At 43.6% G+C, this 22,876-nt stretch overlaps 1 protein-coding gene across 2 annotated transcripts; it reads right to left on the reverse strand.

Annotated features, from left to right (window-relative positions):
- Positions 1-5,861: 5,861 nt before the first annotated feature.
- DNAL4 (dynein axonemal light chain 4) lies at positions 5,862-13,805 on the reverse strand. 2 transcript variants are annotated; one of them, XM_083701214.1, is made up of 4 exons: positions 13,696-13,805; positions 11,108-11,309; positions 9,565-9,648; positions 5,862-6,883 (listed from the first exon to the last, which is right to left on the reverse strand). In XM_083701214.1, exons 2-4 carry the CDS (start codon positions 11,177-11,179, stop codon positions 6,719-6,721), a joined length of 321 nt encoding a protein of 106 aa, XP_083557340.1. In that variant the 5' UTR covers positions 11,180-11,309; positions 13,696-13,805; the 3' UTR covers positions 5,862-6,718. The 2 variants fall into 2 exon arrangements, with proteins under 2 accessions (XP_083557340.1, XP_083557341.1); XM_083701215.1 differs by lacking the exon at positions 13,696-13,805 and adding an exon at positions 13,366-13,650.
- Positions 13,806-22,876: the final 9,071 nt, after the last annotated feature.

Below are 22,876 nucleotides of genomic sequence, written 5' to 3' on the forward strand. Positions count from 1 at the left end.
AGTTTCTAGGATTCTCAGGCGCAATAGAGGCACTGCCCGCTCCTTCCATATTCATTGTGTGGGGGTTCGTGGAGGGAAATCAGATTTTTTGAGGGAATTGGCATAAAAGCCATGTGTTTTATGGAGCTCATGAAAATATTGATATGTGGCACCTAGATCTGAGCCCTTAGTTCCCCCTTTCCTCAAAGCCCTCCATACATTAAGTGCATTATTTTATAAATACTGCTAAGTCAAATAAGTTCAAAAAATAACACCCCCACCCTTCAAAAAAACAAAATTCAAGCTACTCCTTTATTAAGCCAACCGTTATGATGGAAAATAACGTGCAACGCTTTGAGTTCTCCATAACTCTTCAATGGGCTAGATGGTAAACAGAGGGGGGAGAGAAAAAGTTGGCTGATGAAAGTTGTGGTGTCTGCATCTGGTCACAGAAATGTGAGAGAAGGCAGCATACATTCACATGAGCCTCTATTAGGTGCTATCCAGGTTTCAGGTTGCATAGCACCTGATAAATGCACCAGATGCAGGCTCCAAGACCATTTACATACCAGGGAGAACTCACAAGCTAGTACACCATTTTGGTTGATCTAATAAAGGTATTGTCCTAATGCAGATTTTGGATTTTCATTGCTGTTCTTGGGCCAAACACACCTACATTCTCTCTCTCTCTCTTTAGTAAAATTATCTCTTGCTCTTCCTGCACAGTGACTTAGGTGGGGTTCTCTCATTTTATCTTTGAAATAAGCTTTGTAAAATACAAGGCTTCTCCAGATGATCTAGTCATTCAGAATTCATCCTGATTTGCACAAAGCTTACACAGGGGTTAGTCTATGTGTGGCTTTTATGGAGCATTCAGCCCAATTTGCCTGCAGGATGTTAACACATCTTCTTGTCAACCACCCATCCATTCCGCACTTTTCAATGTGTTTCTCTGTCACTTTCCAAACTGCAAGAAGCCCTTTTTGCTTTTAAGTGGATTTGTTGCAATTGGGCAGCAAAGCATTTTAACCCAATTCAATTGCACAAACTTCAAGTTCTGGTGAGTGCTTGAATCTCTCCTGCAAAATAATGGTAGTCCAGAGGCTCTCACGATGCTTGCTCTGCCCAAGGTAACCTTTTTCAGCTTTCTAGCTGAATGATGGCACAGCACCTTTTAAATCTGCACTATACTTTAAAGCAGTATCATGCTGGTTTAAACAGTCATGGCTTCCTCCAAAGGATCCTGGGAACTGCAGTTTGTTAAGAGTACCATGAATTGTTAAGATAATACCTATTCGCTTCACAGAGAATAACATTCTCATAGTGTCTTAATAATCAACCCCTCTTTCCCAAGGAGCTCTGGGAATTGTAGCTCTGAGAGGGGAATAGGAATCTCCTAAAAAAATCTCAGCTCCATTAACAAACCACAAATCCCAGGATTCCTTGGGGAGGGCCACTGCTGTTAATAAAGTGGTATGATACTCCTTGAAATAGCTATGTGGGGCAGATGGGGCCTTTTGTCTTGGCAATTTTTACTAGGACACTGAGGGGGGAGATGTGACCATGCTCATACTCTCTGAAAATACACAGCCACTTCCTCACCAGCATACCATTCACGACACACAGTCGCGCATTTGCTATGGCACATTCACTTTGTCTCACACACAGAGAACAAATACTGTGAGCGGCGGAGAGAACGACGAGCTCTCGGCTTACTTATGTCCCATGGTGCGGCGGTTGCCTAGTAACTGTCTCCAGCTAACACTTTCAGTCGCCCCAGATTCTGACAACACCATATTTCTTTCCCCCACCCTTTCCCCCTTGCATTGCAGTAATACTGAGGTGAGGACAAGCCAAATAAGTTCTATAGCTCCCTCGAGGTGGAGAAATAGGCTCTTGCTTGTGCTAATGTGCGAGGCTTTTCCGGTCAAAAGGGCTGACCTAAAACCCTGCTTGAAGGACTGTGCTGTCTAAAAATGATGACTGATGAAGGTGGCAGAGAGCCTTTTAAGGCAGGGGTGGGGTGCATGGGGCCCTCCAGATGTTGCAACGTCAGCTTCCATCAGCCCCAACCAGCATGGCTGACAGGTCCAGTGAGATCTGGAGATTCAAAAGCCCCCCACCCCCCTTTTAAGGGCTCTTTGTCAAACCAAAGTGGCTCAGGTGATCTTAGCACATTATGTGCTGGCCCAGTAAAGTAACCTACTGTCAAGAAAAACTCTCTCTCTCTCTCTCTCTCTCTCTCTCTCTCTCTCTCTGTGAGTGTGTGTGGTGCCAGGCCCAAGTCTTGACTGGAAGCTGCATCCTTGTCTCTAGTCCTCAATCTATGATTGAGGTTCTATGGTTCTGTCAGTAGGACAGCTCTCTGCATGAGCTCAAATACACACATTATTATAGCCCAGGTTTCAAGGGAAGAGGGCATGGAGGTCTAGTACTGAAAACTGGTGCTGAGGTGGACAGTTAAACCTTGTCTCACATTAAATGCTGAAGGAAGTGAGACATTCATCCCCAAACATGTTGCCACTGGAACATGCTTGGTGAGCTGATACAGGCCGCTGTTATCCCATACAAGTGATTAAACCAAGATTTGGGGGAAGGCCAGCCCTGGGCCAGACATTCAGTTTGGGTGGTGGTGGTGGTTTTGGCCAAAACAAGCTCAAGAACCACCCAGCCCTCATTTTCAGGCCTCTTGTGCAAATTGTGTTGAAACACTAACATCTGAAACTATCTGCATATAACTGAACTGAGAAACCAACAACATATGTATGCTGTGGGACAGTGCTTCTGGACAAACAACATATGAACCGGGCATCAAAAGTATTACAAATACAGTATAATAAGTTCTTAAGCATAGCAACACATTAACTTCTCAAGTAGCTATGAACCAAAGACTCTTGCCATCTGCTAGCTATGTTTTCACACTTCTGGTGTGATGTAAAAACAGGGGAGGGGGGGATGTGCAAGGTTTAAATGGGCACATAGTCATGCTTGTGCATTTTAAACAATGCAAGTTATTTTTCAAATGTTACACCTAGCCTCGGAAAGAAGAGAGGCAACCTGCTTGAAGAACTACCACTGACTTTTTGTTTCTTTAAACAAAGCACATTCGGTGGCTTATGTGAAAGAGCCTACAGATCTTGGACTGTTTTCACATGGGGCACTCACATTACAAAGTCTCTGCGAGCCTTTCTCCAACTTTGTGTCACATGTAAATGCTATTTATACAGAAGAGAAATTGAAAGTGTCACCTGGTGCAGACATGTTTAGAACAATTTTGTGCACAAAATGAATCAGGCCTTGCGTGACGATGTCTGAGAGACAGATATGCAATCTGTAGTTTTTCCTTGCTGTTACAATTTTACTGTAATTTGAGAGTTTGTTACACTTGTCCTGCGCTCTCATTTTGAATCACTTTGGGGTCTCTTATATTCTTTATAGACAAATTAAAATAATCACTGTTTCTCTATATGAGGTAGGGAACCTTCAGCCTGGGTTCCAATTTGGCCTGTGAAGCCATTTTGGGGGACTTGGCTGCATCACTGAATCCTGCAGAGAGCAGAACTAAAGTCACCACCTATCAGCTGATGAGCAGAGTTCAACCCTCCTGCACCGGCTGTGCAACCAAGTTCCAGCAGCCAATCCCTGCAGATAGCTGCTTTGCAAGTCCTCTGCATGGTGCTTTGCTGAGCCCAGGGCTGGCAAAAACCCAAGTGCCGAAAAACTAGCTGGCTGCCAGGTGCCTGGAAAACATTGTGCAAAGGACTTTGACAGGTGGGTGACACAAGGCATCTGTCAATGATCTGGTGTTATAATGATGCCACATGACTGACAGGTGGGTTAGATGGTGTGGTCTACCCCCTATGTCATACAACCAGGAGGGAGCTGCCAGCTATCTTCTCCTTACTTCACATAACAATAATAATAGAACATGGGGGGAATGATGAGATCCCATGTAGTTGATAGGTTCATGATTGTCAGTGATCCATCTTGGAGGAGACTGGTTTTGTGCGACAGAAGGAAAGACTAAGCAGGGATGAATCTTGCCACCCTCTGGCTTTGCGTCACTTCATTGCTGGCAATATAAACTGGAAGATTTTTCGTCGTTGGGTTTGAGTCTTGAAGTGAAATGAAATTTTCAAAGCCAGCCCTTCACACCAGGCAATCTGTCAATGTGCTTTGTTGCCATGACACCACTGCAGAGCAACACTCAAAATTCTCACCTCTTATTCCTTGATGACAATGCATTAGTCACATTGTTGCAGTTGCACAGTCACTCCTATTGCTACCCTTGGATACATGGTGTATAGCTCAGTGACAGAACATCATGTTCCCATGGCTCCTTCAGTGGGAAAGCAAGTCACGGTGGTTCGCAGCTTAAAAATGCCATGCTAGAGCATTGGGGCCTAGCACTCAAAAGACATGGGTGTTTTACAGCAGTAAATATTACCCTCCAGTTGATCACTCCCACATCTATGACTCATTGTAAACAGAGGGGATAAAAAGCACCACCGTACGATATAACTCTTGTTATGCCCAATTAAGGAGAAATACATGTTAGATTTTGCAATAATGAAATTGTGGAGCTACTGCATAACAGCACTGTCAAATTTTCAGAATGAAGGCACTGATTATGTGTAACACAGAGGAGGTTTTATGAAGGTAAAGCACACTGAACTGGACTCCTGTTACCAAGGAAAAGAGTGGGAAAAAATCCCTCTTTTGCTGGAGTTCTGTAGCAGGGAGTTCAGACCAAAGAGCCGGTGATTGGCTAAATTAGGCTGGCCTTGCTTGCTTCATACAGGTCACAGCTACAGCCACATGACCACTGGATACTGATAAGAGACAGGCAAAGCAGCCAACAGATTGTTTGCTGAGATAAGCCCCCAGCTTAGCAGTTTGATTTCTGTAGGTCATCCTGACACTTGGTTGGGTCATCAAGACCAACATATGAGTGTGCGTGTGTGCTTGTTCAAATATGGACATTGTACTTATTTCTGTAATGTTATTAAAGAAACTATATCAATATGCATAGACTGCCCCATGTTTGCAAGAGAGATAATTATATATCTTTTGCAATGCCATATTCTATCATCGAAGAATGATGTTCTCTCTCATATGCCCATGTAAATCTATGAAAAAGATCAGATGGCCTATTAAAATTAATGCTGAGCACTAAGAAATAAGTTGATGAGTGAGGAAATATTAATGTGTTTCCGGGGTGGGGGTAGGGACTAGAGTCCCACTGATTTTAGTGGGATAATTCAATGGCAAGCCATCAGTGAATTATCCCTTAAGGAAGCTTTCAGGTGCACATTCCCATGGTGATGTCATATTGAATACTATGCATGTTTATCATACAGATATTTTGCCAGATGTATATCAATGCAAGAGTTGGGAAGTCCCTTGTTGTAAGGCAAGATCATCCATGCAGTAATCCCTCACTATATAAGCAGGGCCATGGTGGACCAAAAGTAGATTCCAGCTATATTGCAAATATCAGCACAGTACTCAGGTAAGTCATATATGATAGGAAGAGGCAAACATGTGATTCCTGGATATGGTTTAGGGTTTAAAAGTTTTTTTAAAAAATAAATTGTGCTATGTTATTTTAAACTTTCTTATTAGCTGCCCTGATCTCTGTTGAGGAAAGGCAAGATACAAATGTTTTAAGCCTTACCTACGCCACCCTGAGTTCTATCACAGAAAGATCAAATGGAGGAATAAGCCACAACTGAAGTATGGAAATTGGCATCACAAGCCATCCTTTCATAACATACACGGCAGAATTTGCTCTTTTGGCAAATATATGAAAAGCTCATGCCACCCTTCCACCACCACACATAAACACAATGGATCCAAGTGAATTCTCCAGACATAAGCCATGCATTTAAAAAAAGTTTATTGTAAAAAGTAAGTCCCCTTCACACTCCAAATTCAAATAGACTATATAGAAAATACAATAAGGACCATTAATCAACACCCTCGTGACAGCATTATTAGACTCTACAAAATGGAAGTACAATTGTACTTAAAAGTTTTGAGAAACTGGCAGCTCAGGCAGAGTTTCTTCCCACGACCAGTTTCTGAACAAGATACAACATATTGGCATCGTGACACTCCCACCCCATCCCACATGCTATGCAAAATAGTCTTATTTGTGTGCCATACGCTTTACAAGCTATATCAGTGCTCTGTAGGTGTAGTGAGGAGGTGGGAGGGCAATTATCCTAGCAACCGTCCACTGGGTCAGGTTTGTCAAGCTGGCACACACACTTCTGACAACCAGGCAGCTGTCATCTGGGCAAAGAGAAATGAGCTGCCTTTTTCTGGTCTTCTCCCAGAAAGTGGGAAGAGATAGCAAGGAGAAGCAATGGGAAGTTTGGATTCAAACTCTTCATGCTCTCTCTGCAATGTATGGCTTCATAAACTGTGACTTGCAGTCACCATTCCCTGATCCCCACCTCTAAGCAAAAAGCCACATTGGTAAAATCAGAGTCAAACACTCTATGAGCTGGATTAAGTAGCTCAAACATATTTACTTACACTCACGCACACACTCAGTATTTGTCATAAAGCTGGTATATAAATAAGAAAAAGCTCAATATTTTATTATTAAAAATAAGCCTGCCCTTTAAATTGTACAAAAACCAATGCAAAGTCTGGGGGGAAATCTCCTGAATGTGGTGAGCTTGAAGAGAGAGAGAGAGAGAGAGAGAGAGAGAGAGAGAGATGGAGTATGTCAGGAGCACTTCCAAACGCAAACAGCAAGACTGCCTCCAAAGAACATGTACAGCAGATTCTTCACCTCATGGGTGATCTCGAAACCAAAGCCCTCCCCAATCACGACATGCCAGGAGGAGCCAAACTTCTTGTCCATTGTCTCTTTGATCATCTTGGCAGCACTCTGAAGGGAAGAAACAAGAGATTCAACAAGGAAAGGAATAGGAGCCAAAGGGGAAGGAACAGCCAGTTAAAAAGAGAGAAAAATGGATTCTTTCCCATATGCCGCTGAAGCTCATCAACTGTTTATATATTCAGAGGGGGGGGGGGGAATATTTGATCCCCTGCTAAATTTGCCCATTTGCCCTGTGACGAAGAAATGACCAGCCCATAATTTTAATGGTAGGTTTATTGTAGCTGTGAGAGACAGAATAACAACAGGAAAACCCCCAGAAACCCAGAAGACAAAAGTCAGAGATTGATGTGCATTATAACGAGTGAAATAAGTTTTTGATCCCTTTGCAAAAGATGACTTAGTACTTGGTGGCAAAACCCTTGTTGGCAATTACAGGGGTCAGACATTTCTTCTAGGTGGCCACCAGGTTTGCACACATCTCAGGAGGTATTTTGTCCCACTCCTCTTTGCAGATCCTCTCCAAGTCAGCAAGATATTGAGGCTGATGTGTAGCTACTTGAACCTTCAGCTCTCTCCACAGATTTTCAGTGGGATTAAGGTCTGGAGACTGGCTAGGCCACTCCAGGACCTTAATGTGCTTCTTTCTTGAGTTACTCCTTTGTTGCCTTGGCCAAGTGTTTTGGGTCATTGTCATGCTGGAATACCCATCCTCAACCTATTTTCAATGCCCTGGCTGAGGGAAGGAGGTGCTCACCCAAGATTTGACGATACATGGTCCCGTCCATCGTCCTTTCGATGCGGTGAAGGTGTCCTGTCCCCTTAGCAGAAAAACACTCCCAAAGCATATTCTGTCCCCCATGTTTGACAGTGGGGATGGTGTTCTTGGGGTCGTAGGCAGCATTCCTGCTCTTCCAAACATGGCGAGTTGATTTCATGCTAAAAAGCTCGATTTTGGTCTCATCTGATAGCAACACTTTCACCCAGTTCTCCTCTGGGTCATTCAGATGTGCATTGGCAAACTGCAGACGGGCCTGTACATGTGCTGTCTTGAGCAAGGGGACCTTGCGGGCTCTGCAAGCTCTCTGTCCTTTACAGTGTGGTGTGTAACAACTGTTTTCACGATGACTATGGTCCCAGTTGCCCTGAGATCATTGACAAGTTCCTCCCGTGTAGTTCTGGCCTGCGACATCATGATTCTCCTGATCACTGCAACTCTGCGAGATGAGATCTTGCATGGAGCCCCAGACTGAAGGAGGTTGACAGTTATTTTGTGTTTCTTCCATTTGCGAATTATTGCACTGTTTGCACCTTCTCAACAAGCTGCTTAGCAATAGTCTTGTAGCCCAGTCCAGCCTTGTGCAGGTCTACAGTCTTGTCCCTGACATCTTTGGTCTTGGTCATGGTGGCTACTTTGGAATCTGCTGGATTGATTGCTTCTGTTGACAGGTGTCTTTTGTACAGGTACTGTGACGAGCTGGGATTACAGGTAAGACCTCTCCCTTACAGCAGGTGCTTCTAATCTCAGCTCGTTACATACAGTGAAGATACCAGGTAGCCTGACATCTGGCTGGTTGATAGGAGATCAAATACTTATTTCAGTCATTATAATGCACATCAATCTCGTGACTTTTGTCTTCTGGGTTTCGGGGGGTTTTCCTGTTGTTATTCTGTCTCTCACAGCTACAATAAACCTATCATTAAAATTATGGGCTGGTCGTTTCTTCGTCACAGGGCAAACGGGCAAATTTAGCAGGGGATCAAATACTTTTTCCTCTCACTGTATACATAAAGAGAGAAACACACACATACACACAGAGTTTTATCTGCTGTTCTTGGCTTCATTATATAACTGCTTTAAAAACAAACTGTTGTCATTATGCATATCAATTACCGTATTTTTTGCTCTATAAGACTCACTTTTTCCCTCCTAAAAAGTAAGGGGAAATGTGTGTGCGTCTTATGGAGCGAATGCAGGCTGCACAGCTATCCCAGAAGCCAGAACAGCAAGAGAGATCACTGCTTTCTCTGCGCAGCGATCCCTCTTGCTGTTCTGGCTTCTGGGATTCAGAATTTTGTTTGTTTGTTTGTTTGTTTTCCTCCTCCAAAAACTAGGTGCGTCTTGTGGTCTGGTGCGTCTTATAGAGCGAAAAATACGGTATATGGTCATTTTTGTTAGCTTTGATACATTTATATTTTGGTCTTGAGATGAATTTGTAACTTTTATTGAAGTTATCTTTTTAATTGAAATTAGTTGCTCCACCAATTTAATCATTCATGTGTTTACATGGGTATTTGGGTATTTTGTATTAATATGATTCTGGTATCATCACTGAATTATTTCTATTTATTGTTGTATTGGCTAATCAAATTTAATTTCAAGTCAACTGACAGAGAGATCAAACAATTTCCCCCCACAGACATGGGAGCTTAATAGTAATGTGTGGAACGCCCTCCCATCAGATGTCAGAGAGATAATAAACTACCTGACATTTAGAAGACATCCAGAGGCAGCCCTGTTTAGGCAGCCCTGTTTTATTGTGTGACCTTTTAATGTATTTTTAATCTTTGTTGGAAGCCGCCCAGAGTGGCTGGAGAAACCCACCCAGATGGGTCCGGTACAAATAAATAATGTTGTTGTTGATAATAATAATGATAATAATGTATCTTCCTTATCAATAAAAATTAAATCAAATAAATCCAAGCACAAAGTTCTCAGAAATGACCAATACCTCATTGTTGGTGGAGTATTTCTCACACGCAGTGACACACAACTCCATGGTCTCTACTCGCATCTCCTCTGGCATGTCTGTGTGCTGGAAGACAATGCAAGGAAGGCCATCAGCCACAAAGCAACCCGCACTCCCAAACCCATCTGGGAGCCACCACCTCTTCTTTCTTTCATGCTTGGCTAGGAGTGGGCAAAGGATGGAAAGTGTAGAAGCCAGGCACAGGAATTCAAGGGAAATCCTCTGTGATTGAGAAGTTTATTTAGGCAACTGGAGTACCTCCCCGGTTACAGAAATGGCAGTCCTGAAGCAAGACGTCTTTCCAAGCTAGATACAGCTCTGAGGTACATTGGTTTTCTGTCCCATTCTCCTCGTCCCATCCTTACGGGGGCAGAAGCACGCCAAAGATTTTAAAACCTAGCTGTTTGCATTCAAATACAGATATGCATAACAGTAAGAAAAACCTTGCTAAAATAAGTAAGTTTCCAGTTCTTGCACTTGCCATACACACAGAGACTTTTAAATGCCAAGATCACTTTGCCTTTGGAAGATACAAAATGGTTTCCAATCATTCTGCTTTTCTATTACACAGGTAAATGTCTCAGCAGCACATGCTAGAATTTGCAATACTCCATTCCTAGAGAGATTATAATCCTGCCCATGTTTATTACTTCTGTGCTAAAAATAATGTGGAGGCAGGAATCGAGAAAGAACATGCCAATTCCACCCCTTCCCCATGCAGCAGGGAGACTTGTTCTGCTTGTGTAGCCTCCCCATGCAATGTAAAACCCAGTATTTCAGAGTCTTAAATAATGGATGGAGCCCGCATAAGTAGAGGAAATGGCAAGAGAGGTCAGAGCTAGGACACTCGTCCTCACTCTTCCTCCTCTTGTGTTCATTTAACACAGAAGTAGTATGTGTATACAGGACTTATACTTCCTCCACATGCCTCAAATGTTCCATCATTTCTTCTTGCTGCCCACTTATTGTCCCATCTGCTATCAAGAACTCCCTCGTAACATCACATGCCTTTCCTCTTTCCCATAGGCATCTGGTTGGCTGCTGCAAGAACAGGTTCCTGGAATAGATGGACTACAGGACTGATCCAAAAGGCTCTTCTTCTGGTACTCCGTTTACCCTTCCAGTTTTCTTTCATGCCTTCCTGCACACCACTTTCTTTTGAGCAATCATTCAGAAATTGTTGAGCCACTGTAGGCAATGACCACAATGACTTCTGCTTCTTCATGTGTACTTTGTAAAATACTTGATAATAAACTCTTTGGGGAAGAAGTGTGGGATAGAAATTTAATAAAGAAAGAAATGGTGTTTGCTGAGCAATAGACACACATCCCCATTTTAACAAGATTGCTGGGAGTGCCTTGTGCAACTGTATTTTTATGAGATATACCAATAAAGTGTCTGCTTCACCCCACACCTCAGTACTCCTATTTAAATTAAGTAGCAAAGTAAAATGGAAGCTAATGGCACCAAGCCCCCACATCTCCTGATCCAAGAACGTATCATGCTTCATTATTGCCATTCTTACCCTGATCAGTGGAAAGCTGTGAAGTCTCTTATAGTCCGCCTCCTCTTTTTTCCCCTCCCCAGTGTCTGCCATTGTCTGTCCACTGTGACCCTGGGAAGGGGCAGAGCAGCCTGTAGGGAACCAATCAAGGGCAGACTAGAAAAAGGCTAGGACCTTTCAGAATTCAGTCTGAACTGTTTTGCAGAAGCAGGGTATTCCGATGCTTAAGAGAAAAAGAGAGGGAGAAAATAGTTCAGTTGACGTTTCCTCAGCATGAGGATATCACACATCTGAGATCTTTAAAAGAGTCAAATTAAAGAATGAGCCATTCATCTAGTCATGATTATACATGGCTAGATAATATACATGCATTATGATGCTATAGTTTTAGATGATGGTCATTTTTGCAACTGTCTGTTGTTATTAGCATAAGACGTAAAATTGAAATGGTAACAATATTAAAATACTGTGAAAATCCCAGCCTGCTTGACTTTGCTACTGCCATTTCAAAATGCCAGCTCTATTTTGCAAGCAAAAGCTTACAGAGTAGCAAGTCTTCTTGCTTGTATATTCCTATCTGTCACTAAAGGAACCATGTCCTTTACATCCTGCCTAGTTAACAGCTATTCAATCAAATGTGCTCATAAATACTTTTGAGGTATACTGTAATTTAGAAATTATATCCCTCCTGGTCTAACTAAAAAAGGCTGACACTTAAAAATCCTTATTTCGTCAACTTTAAGAATAGGAACTTAATCCCACAATAACATTCTCTGATTAGCTTTGCACAAGCCCTACTTCTTGCCAGTCTCTGGCTTGAAATGGATTGATTAGCTCACAAAGGTGGGCAGACATCTTTCTCTTAACCCTAAAGATTTCCCACCAGGCTGGAGCTACTCTAGGTTGAGAGATCATGGATATGGAATCTTTCAAAGGACCTTGGAATAACCCAAGCCAAGCGATGAATAGAGGTATCAGCCTAGGTAAATCCTATATTTTGCCATGTTATGATATTTTTGCCAGTTTATCATCTATCAAAAGCCACTTTTGTGCTTAATTTCCCCATAAAAACATACACTCAATTTTTAAAAGATCAATTGAATGCTTGTTTAGATGCCTTCTTGGGGGGGGGGCAGAGTACTGATATGAGAACAGCAGGCCTAAAAACAGCTTTTCTTTGCAGTTGTTGTTTATTTAGGGGTATCCATTTAGCCCTTATACTTTGGTGACAGTTCTAGAAAAGCAGTCCTTGGGAACAGCTTAAGTAACTAAATGGGCTTGGATTTTATTCCAAGAGATGCAAATAACCTCTCTGTGAGTGAGTGTAATGGTGGCAGATGTAGGTGCCTTTCTTCCACTGATAGGTGGGACATATCTTTGTGCTCTGGTCTCTCTCTCTCTATCTTGCAGGCAAGTATTTCATGTTATGCAATGCCTCCCACAAGCAGCCATTTTGTGACTGCTGCAAAATTCCAAATGTGCCCACTGGCCCCCAAGCAGGCAGACGTCATAAGTCAGTGGTAAAGCCCATGCTTTGCATACAGAAGGGTCCAAGTTGATACCATTGCAGCTCCAGTTAAAAGGATCGATTAGCAAGAGGCAAGAAAGATCTCCACCTGAAATTCTGGAAAACTTCTAATAAAGAAGGCAATATCGGAGAGAGAGACCCCTAGCTTGACTCAGTATGTCAGGCTCATATGTTATTGAAATATCAACATCTGATGCTGCTGCTTATACAGGAAAATATCCAATATTAGTCATACTCAAAGTAGGCCCTTTGAAATCAATGGATGTAAGCAGCTTAGATATATTGATTTCAGTATGCTCACTCTGAGCTTCCATAGCTGAGCTGTAAATGAAAGAAGCACATTTTAAAAGATTAACGCCTAACGCCAACTTCCTGGAAGAGAAAAAGTTCGCTGTTCTCAAGAGACTGGCAAACATGAAACATCCATTAGCGCCTGGGCACTTGTGTGAATGACTTTCCTCTTCTATTAGTAATGTTCCCTATCTATGGGTACAGCGATGGGCCAAAGGAAGTAACCCAAACAGGAGACGGTATGTTTAGGTTTGTCTTCTGCCTTCTTCATGGATTCTACTGTTCCTAGTTCTCCCCTAGCAGACTTTTTTTTTTTTTTTTTGCATTTGCATAAAACATTGCAAGAAGACCTAAAGTGTTCTAAAGCAGGTGAGCTAGAGAAATGATCTGCAACAGCGGAACATTTGGTGCCTTTGTTGCTCCCTGAGGAAATTCGTTTCATCCAGCCTAGACCTCTTACCACGCCAGAGTCCGCCGCCCCGCCAGGCTCCGCGTCAAAACCCAGCCCGCGCCCCGCGAAGATGGTAGCCTGGGATGACCCCCCCGCCCCAAGGGGGCCGGACCGCGCGAGGTGCTCAGGGCCAGGAGCGCGCTTCATCCTGTGAGGGGCCAGAACCGCCAGACCGAGCGGGCTGGGGGCGCTCCGAGTGGCCCTTGGCCGGCCGGGAGGGAGGTGTGGTGGGGGGCGCTGGGGTCTCCGGGCGGCGGGAGCGCCCAAGGCTCCACTCCGACGGGGCAGAGAGGGGAACGGGGCGCAGGGAGCCCGACCCGCCTGCCCGGCTTCTCTCACCTGAGTCACCTCGACCCGGAGCCCCAAATACCAGCCTCCCTGCGGTTGTTAAGGAAAGGAAACGTGCTTGTCTTAGCAACCGACGCCGGAAGTCCCGCCTTCCCCCTTCACCCATAGGGCGAGCCGCGAAGGGCGGAGAACGCCGGGTAGGTTGCGAGCGCTTGTCTGTCACGAGGAGGGGGAAAAAAGGTCCTTCAGGATCGGCGGCGGCGGGAGTTGGGGGTGTCTATCAGCTGCCGGATGCGATTTGGGAAATAAATAAAATGCCTACATGCTGCAAAGCGGCACCAGAGGTTTTGCAGCTGTGATCGTGTTATAGGAAGGAAGGTGTGATTTGTCCAGGCAGTTAAAGGTGCTCTGTCCCCGTAGGCACAGTCCAAGTCACCCGGCATTCTCCTGCCTCTCTCCCCGTCACGTTGGGAGGGAAGTATCCCAGCAGGCGGGTGCCAGGGAACTTTTTTTTTAACCTAACCCTGTGTAGACCCTGAATTCTGTATTTATTAAAAAATAAACTAAACGGTTGTGAATAATTAAAATAAAAATACTAAGGGAGCGTGGGGGTCGGGAGAAGAAAGGAAAGCTGGGGAAAATAGATCAAGGCAAGGTGGTCAGAAAAAAAATCTGGATTTGCTGGTACATCTCTGCATGGTTCTCAGCAAAGCTGTCAACTTTCAGGTTTGAAAATAAGGGATCAGCAGCCTCAAAAATAAGGGATCAGCAGCCTCTCCGGTCCCGGGGACAGGCTACAGGATATCTAACAATCCGGGATAGCAGCGGGAAACGGCGCTGAAATAAGGGAATTTCCCGCAAAAAAAGGGAAGGTTGACAGCTACGGTTCTCAGTAGAAGTGCCTATGATTTCTGACTCCCAAATGTGTCACAAGAGCAGCAACTAAACGCCCTCAATTATACCGCTGGAGTGAGAGCTTTGGAAACGGGGAGTGGGATTTTATTGAATCCTGGAGGTTCTAGTAATGAAACTTTGATTCCACAAGCCTGTTTCAATAAGAAAGAACATTAATTTCACTCATGGAGAAACAACGGCCCTGTCTGAAAAAAGAGACCAGTTGCAAAGAGAGGTGTGGGTGAAGAAAGGGGAATACTACTCATCATCTTAAATGATTGGGTGAACTGGCATTGCAGTGAGAGAGAGAAAGAGTGCAGAAGGAGGCTGCAGTTGGAGCCATCCTCCCCTAGTCTCAGTCTGAGCAGGACTGACACTAGACACTAGAGTTTAGGCAAAGTGAGGCAGTGTTATGAAAGAGCAGCCAGTTTGGGAGGAGAGGGGCTGGTGATAGGATTGCCATACATATTTTGAAGAGCAAAAAAGAGGACACATTTGCACGATGCTTTTGAATTATGGTCTGGAGGAGACTCTTGAGGGTCCCATGGACTGCAAGAAAATAAAACCTATTCATTCTTAAGGAAATCAGCCCTGAGTGCTCACCAGAAGGACAGATCCTGAAGCTGAGACTCCAATACCTTGGCCACCTCATGAGAAGAGAAGACTCCCTGGAAAAGACCCTGATGTTGGGAAAGATGGAGGGCACAAGGAGACTGGGACGACAGAGGACGAGATGGTTGAAGCTACCAGCATGAGTTTGACCAAACTGTGGGAGGCAGTGGAAGACAGGAGTGCCTGGTGTGCTCTGGCCCATGGGATCACAAAGTTGGACACGACTAAACGACTAAACAACAATAACAACAACTTTTAATTATTGATCACTATGACAACTCTACCCGTGAAAAAGAGGGTGTATCCTGGAAAAAGAGGACATATTGCAACCCTACTAGGATGTTCTGCTTCAGGTGTCAAAATAACTTAATTGTCCTCAGGCACCAGGCACTTTGGTTTGATGTGGGGCAGAGGCACCATTTTCTCCTCTGCCTCAGGGAGCAAAATATCTTGGGCCAGCCCTCAGTCTGAGAGTCCTGACCCAAAAATGATGGTTTTAAACCTCATGCCAATTTGGCCTCATTGGGCTGTAATACGTGGCTGGTGGACTGCAGCTATTACATGTTAGGCAAACCAGACTGACAGAAATGCTAGTCAATCCAAGTGTATTGTGTATTGGCAACCTATCTGTTTGGCTATTCACGATTTCAGTTCTCTGCTAACCTTAAGTCTTATTTATAGTGGCTGATATTTCTGCTTTTTTCCCATTTGCTAAATTACACATTCTTTCTAGATCCCAGGACCTCTTGAACCATGTCCTATTTCTTGGCTTCCTTTGCAGCTTCCTTTTTTGATTGAGATTCTATGTGCTCTTGGTTTGCATCCCTAAATAGCTCCTATGTGGAATTTTAAAGTTTTTAATTTCCTCTCCTTGCCTTTTGTCTCCACCATCTCATTTCCTCACCACCACCTCCATATGTCATCATAGCAGAAAGGCTGTTAATATATTTTTTTCATTGTTCAGCAATCTGTTGTTGTTCTTTGTGTGAAATGTACCACACTGGTCCATATTTATAGTTTTCTTTTCAGCTATGCCATTTTTATTAAATACTTTTGAAATCATTTATTTTTCTGAGGAAAATGTTTCTTTGATCTCAGTCAACCCTTCCTCCCTTTCCTCAGTATTTTCACTCTGCTGTAAAAAACCCAAAAAACCCTACACACATTTATCTATGGTTCTGTTCATTCTCCTGTTTACTTACCATATTTCCTGTGCTAGATTTTTAGTCTGTGTCACACATTATCTGAAATGCATGTGTGTCCTGGACTTGGTTATAAAATCCTACTGTTTGAAGCGTTTTTTCTTAAACCAGCTTCACACCAGCGAGAGTTCTTAAGGCATTGCTAATCCATCTCTAGCTATGCAAATACTTATAGACATCCCTGTTACATCAAGGCCCCTGGTGTGTACAAAAACAGAAATGAAGCTGACACTAATGATGCCATGCTGATGTATGGTGAAACACTGGAAAAACAACAGCCTCACCACACTTCAAAGTGGTAATGTGAACACACCCTCTGTGTTTGAACTCCACCAGAGTTTTCTGGTTCTGTTCAGATCAGATTGGCACATTTCCCGATACACCATGAATATGCTGCCACAGCAACCACAATAGTTTGGAGTGTAGATTCACTGGTTCAGATATAGCCACCTGTGTGAAGCTCTTAAATGTGTTGCAGCTACATGTGCTTGCAGATCACGTGTGCTGGTTGAGTAAATGTACAACTCATGTTAAACTAACCTGTAGATTTGGGATGGTGCAGAGACAGCACTGGAGAGGCGAAAGCAGAAGATGCTGGGCGAAGCTTTGCAATGAACATTCAACATCCAGAGTCATAAATGGTTCTGTATCAGTGCCATGTGGATATTTCTCTGGTGCTTCCTAATGCCTGCTAGTTCATGGGCAAGAGCAAACCTTGGAGGTAACACAGAGCTGCACCTCTTTATAGTTGCCAGTAGCTGTGAGGTTGGGTGTGAAGGGTGGCAGGAAGATTAGGGCAAGGTATATAAATCCAGGAGCCACCTGTTGGTGGCTGCTTGAATTTCCATTGCTCAAAAAATAGAAGACATTGCAAGATTTACAGTTGTCCTTGTGGTGTAATAAAGTCTGGAATCTGGTGATAGGTGAGAAAACAACACACAATTGAAAAGTCTCAAAAGGATCTGAAGAACATTTCTACACCAATTAGTGGGAATTTATCACTTATGCAACGGCAAATGATCTGCAAAGATATTGGTACTAGTGTGTTAATTTTGGACCTCATAACTGCGTTATATAAAAATTGTTCTCTGTTGATCTTATTCCGTGGTTAATATTAGATGAGTTCCTCCGTAAGGTGACAGTGAAAAAAAGTATTCTTAGATGTATATCCCATAATTGCAATTGTTAAGTCCTTTTCCTTTTTGTTACAGAATTCAATAAAACATTTAAAAAACAAAACATCCAGGAGTCACCAGCAAATTAAAAATGGGACTTGAGGTCTGGTACCTGGGTTGGTGAAGAGGATAGGAAGAGTATTCTTTTGCCTCCTCAGTAGCTGCCCTATTATACCAGGTAAAATTATTTGCCCCTTTAGCCTGGCATTATTTACGCTGAATAGCAGCAGCCCTCCAGGGCCTATTTTCCCCATCTGATCCTTTAAAATAGACATACCAGGGATTTGAACCTCTAACCTCCTGCTCTCAAAGTATGCGCACTAACATTAGCCGTCTGCCACGCACCCCACCCTGGCAACATGCTGCTGTGTGTAGGATCTAGCTACCTCACTTTCTTCAAGGATGCCAAGCATTTTCCTGTTTCTCTTTTCTCCTCACTTCGATATATACCGTATTTTTCGCTCTATAAGACACACCAGACCATAAGGCGCACCTAGATTTTGGAGGAGGAAAACAAGAAAAAAATATTCTGAATCCCAGAAGCCAGAACAGCAAGAGGGATCTGGCTTCTGGGATAGCTGCGCCAAGCCTCTGGCTGTTCTGGCTTCTGGGATAGCTGCACCAAGCCTCTTCAGGGCAGTGGAATGAAGGCTCCCCTTGCTCGAAGAGGCTGCGCGTAGCTGAGGCAGAAGCCAGGACAGTAAGCGGGATCGCTGCCCTGGCTTATGGAATAGCAGCGTGCAGCTACTCCTGGGCAGCAGGATGAAGGCTTCCCCAGCCCAGAAGAGGCTGCGCGCGACTAAGGCAGAAGCCAGGAGAGCTTCGCTGAAGGGGCGCTGCGTAGCTCTCCCTCTCTGTGCAGCGCCCCTTAAGCGAAGCGGGAGGATGAACAGAAGGAACCCCTTCTGTTCCTCCTCCCGCTTCGCAGGACAGGCGCATCGCTGAAGGGGCGCTGCACAGTTCTCCCTCTCTGCGCAGCGCCCTTCGCTCCATAAGACACACTCACACTTCCTCTAATTTTTTAGGAGGAAAAAAGTGCGTCTTATGGAGCAAAAAATACAGTAATTTCCTTCTGGAAAGAAAAGTGATTTCTCAAGTTTTTGCAAGTGTTGCATGGAATGTGCAAGTGCCACTCAGTGTGTGTGCGCGCGTAGCGGGGGGGGGGGGAGTAGAAACTGTGACATCACTAACAGGGGCCATCTTAATGTTTTGCCATCAGAAGCAACAAGGCCTTTAACAGTGTGACACTTCAGCTCTCTCTAGCTCAAGTACCTGCAACTGCATTTGCTTAAATTCATCCCTCTCCTTGTTGCCTTCCTTGCTGTCAAATATATATGTAAGCTCCTTGGTGTCAGCGACCTGTATTATTATCATTAAGACCTGTAATGCACATCAATAGTGCCTTATGAAATAATCTCCTGCACCCATTATTATTATTATTATTATTATTCATGAAGTCTGCCATTTCACACAATACCCTCAGCATCCTAAAGAGAATCAAATACAAACACCAAAGTTTATTGTCAACCATCAAATATACAAAAAAAATACATATGACACACATGTGTGAGCACATGTCAAATCCTGTTTAACAACTGTACAAAAGAAGGAGGGGGGAGCGAGAAGGAGAGTGAGAAAGTGGCCGGTGGTCGAATTATGCACTAAGATCACAGTGTTTACAACTTGAACATCATTGCTTCCATCCCCTCACCGACTTCTGTTTAGTCTCCTCCCTCAGAGGGGTTTGGGTTCCCTTGGCAACAGGACAATTTTATAGCAGCTTTATATGTTATAGTTTTAGTGGGTATATCTTGCAAGACTGGTGCGTACTGACATGACACTGACAACTCCACATACACTGTGGAGAGCTAGTGTATGTGGCTCCAAATAATGTTATAATGGGATGAAATTGGGGGTTGCGATGGATGACCTCAGGGTCCCTTCAGGCCCTGTGATGCTTGCTTGTGAGAGTGAGGTATGCCAAACTGGTTGGACTAGCATGGCTGCTGGTAATGACTCTGGTAATGTAGTCAAGAACCCTTAATGGAGAACCTTGTTAGGGAGATAGCTCTGTGTAGCTGGAGTCTTCCGGAAGAAAGAGCCATTCGTGAAACAGGTCTTGCCTTCTCCCATGGGGTAATTCTGTACCCATGCGGAATATAAACAGTCCTAACTGTGACTCAGCTATACAACTGCAAATAAAATGTTTGAAGTGTGTTTTAAGTGCGATATACACTAAATGGTGATGGTGAGCCTTATGGAAAATTCAATGTATTTTTTAAAACGCTTTTTTAAAAAAAAGCATTTTCAGAACTTTTTTTTATATGTGTGTAGATTCCACCCCAGTCAGAACATAGAGGGCTGAGCTGTTCTCCAGGGAATCCCAGTGGTGTTGGCAGTTTCTCTGGAAATCCGATGGCGAGCAGCAAACTCTGGAGATGTGTTGACAGGTTCAGTTCTGTGAATCTCCACCTATGCTCCATCAGAATATATGTGTAAGTAAAACATATATCACAAACTACCAATAAGTCTCTGGCGGCCTCTTTCTGAAGGAAACAAAACCCAGCAATGCTTCACCCCTGGATTTCTTGCCATTTGGAGAATTGTAGGTTTCTGTGGCTTATACTGTATTTGCATGTAACAGGAGGCAAGTGGTTGTATGCTAGATCAAAGATATCTCCTCCAAATGTTGTTAGACTAGATGTTGTTAGCTCAGTTGGTTAGAGTGTGGTGCTGATAACATGAAGGTAGCAGGTTTGATCCCTGTAGGTAGGGGAAAGCTACATATTCCTGAATTGCAAGGCGTTCGACTAGTAGATTCTCAGGGTCTCTTCCAACTCTATGGACTTCTGAAGGAGCACCACCACATATTCTTGCTCTAGATCTACTTTGCCCATTAAAAGTGCAACATATAAAGCAGTCCTTAAAGGAGGAGCCAGAAATCTATGAAACAACTTTGTCCGCTCTGCCTTCCCTCACCCCTTTTGTTCAGAGAGAGAGAGAGAAAGAAAGAGAAAGATCCCACGTGTTGTATCACTAGTCATGGCAAGTGGTAAGTTTAAGGTGAGGGAGGAAGCAAAATACGACACAAGCAATCACAAGATCCCCAAAGGAAAGCAAAATAACTCACAGGTGCAGTTCTCAGTGGGTTCACAGGTTTCAAAACCATTGTAATATATCAGGCACTCAAAAGGCATACAGACTTCCCCAGCTCCTACATTTCTGACCCGCGGCTAAACCAGCCACCCTTCCCATCTCTTCCCAACGTCTTCTTTTCCACTAGAGTAGTGAAGACTCTCTCGTCAGCTGCTCCAAGAGTTATCGTTAGTCCCTCCCCATAAGTGGCACATTGAGAATGGGGGGGGGGAGAATGGGGGGGATCAGAACAGGAAAAAAGAACACAGCTAGATTAACTGCACGGACGTGGCCTCCCACCTCAGAATATGACCTGTTCAAGGCTGACGCACACACAGCATTTTCTTTTACATGGTTCACACAAGGGGTGAAGGGTTATCACAGACACATCCAGCAACAAGTCACGTGGTCACCAGAGGAGCTTGAAAAAGAACCATGGCAGTCCATGGGAATTCCAGTTTGACGGTTGTCAACTGACCACTTAAAAAAACACCCCAATTCTAGCCTGGGTAGCTTTTAAAAACAGTTTTAAGTCTAGTTTCCAGAAAAGCAAATTGCAAGGCTGCTTCCGCCTGTTCTGCTGCTGCTAGTAGCATTTCTTCTCGTGAAGCTGTGCATCTTAAATGATTCGATGCCTTCTGTGCTTAGTACTATCCCTGGGGCCAGCAAAAACCACTGGCTAAGTGCAGGCAACCTTACAACATTCATGTTACATTTATCTGTGAACGTGCGCTGGGAGAACAATTAAACCAGACCTTTGGCAGATTAACAGTCTATGTCCTTTTAAATGTGTTTGGAGGAGAGGGGTTATTGGTTTGTTTTGCACTTGTTCTTGTTTTTTATTTTATTTTTATGTTAGTATAATAAATAAATAAACCACCCTTCATCTGAAGATCTCAGGGCAGTTCACAAGAGAAACGTATTGTGTACTTTGTGGTTTTATTCTGTATTTTTATGCTGCATTTTACAAATTTGATTAATACAAATTTATACAAATTTATTTCATTTAAATTTAAATAATTAATAATAAAACAATTGGGCTTGCGGATTTGTGTGATCAAATCCGTGTTTTATTTATGCGGCAATTACTTCTTTTGACTGGTGGTACTTCTGAATAATCATGCATAGGATTTTACTGTAAATACCAAGTGGTCCATGATATGCAGAGATTGAGCTGGGAGTAGCAGGATACTCTGCAAGCACTTGGGTCACTTACATCATTGCTGTTTAAGCCACAGAGGAGGAGGCACACACGGTTACCGACTCAGGATGAGAAAGGCTCGCCTTAATGAATTCAGAAACAGAAGAAATATTTTGACCTTAAATGTAAACATTGCAACAGGTTGAAGGAAAAAACCAGGGAGGGAAGGAGGGAGGCAAGCTTCTTCTTCAATGCATGCTTTATGCTTGACTTGGGAAATACTTAAGTATCCACATAATTGTGACAATCTGGAAGAAGTGAAAGAGTCTTGAGGGTGCGTCCCAACCACTGCTATTTGGGGGAGGCATTCACAGAGTGGCATATTCAGGCTACGCACCTAAAGCTGATTCACCTGCTTCTCGGAAAAGTAGGACTGGAAAGTGTGGAAACACGTGACATCGTGTGACCTCCCCACAAACAAATCAGAATGGATCCTCAAACATGGTTTTATGTTCTTCATACTTGCATTCTAACCTCTCATGGTGAGAAGCCAAAGGGAGCATTTGCTGTTGCTCTTTCTGGGAAAGAGACTGGGGAGGAGATGGGAGTTATAGAACTATGAAATAATTGAGCAATGTCTAGTCCAGAGCTTTCCAAGCTTTTCATGTTGGTGACACACTTTTTAGACATGCATCGTTTCGCAACACAGTAGTTCAGTTTTACCAGCAAACTAGAGGTTTAACTAACCCCTTTCCAGCCCTGAGAGGAGCGTAGGGAGCGGTTGCATGAAACACCTGCACACTGCAGCCGACACACTAATGTGTCGTAACGCACAGTTTGGAAAGCTCTTGTCTAGTCTCTACTACTCATTCCCCATTTGAATGCTTTAAGTCAATGCACCACAAGCATTGGGGAATGTATGTCATGAGCATCTAAACTAATATCTAGAAAGCCAAAACGTAGGTGCTTATCATTCTTCTGGTTTGATACTTTCCTCCCTTATTCTGCTACTCCTTTTCTCTCTTTTTCTGCCACCACTTATCTCTCTCCTTCTCTGCCTGAGGTCCAGCAGC

Source organism: Podarcis gaigeae, assembly GCF_964106915.1.
Source record: "Podarcis gaigeae genome assembly, chromosome: 10".
NCBI lineage: Eukaryota > Metazoa > Chordata > Lepidosauria > Squamata > Lacertidae > Podarcis > Podarcis gaigeae.

Excerpts from the sequence above, each read along its gene's own strand:
- DNAL4 (XM_083701214.1), bottom strand. The coding sequence starts at position 11,179 with ATGGCAGACACTGGGGAGGGGAAAAAAGAGGAGGCGGACTATAAGAGA. Across the intron at positions 9,649-11,107 it reads ACAGCTTTCCACTGATCAGG|CACACAGACATGCCAGAGGA; the intron begins GTAAGAATGGCA and ends ATTGTCTTCCAG. Across the intron at positions 6,884-9,564 it reads AATACTCCACCAACAATGAG|AGTGCTGCCAAGATGATCAA; the intron begins GTATTGGTCATT and ends TCTTCCCTTCAG.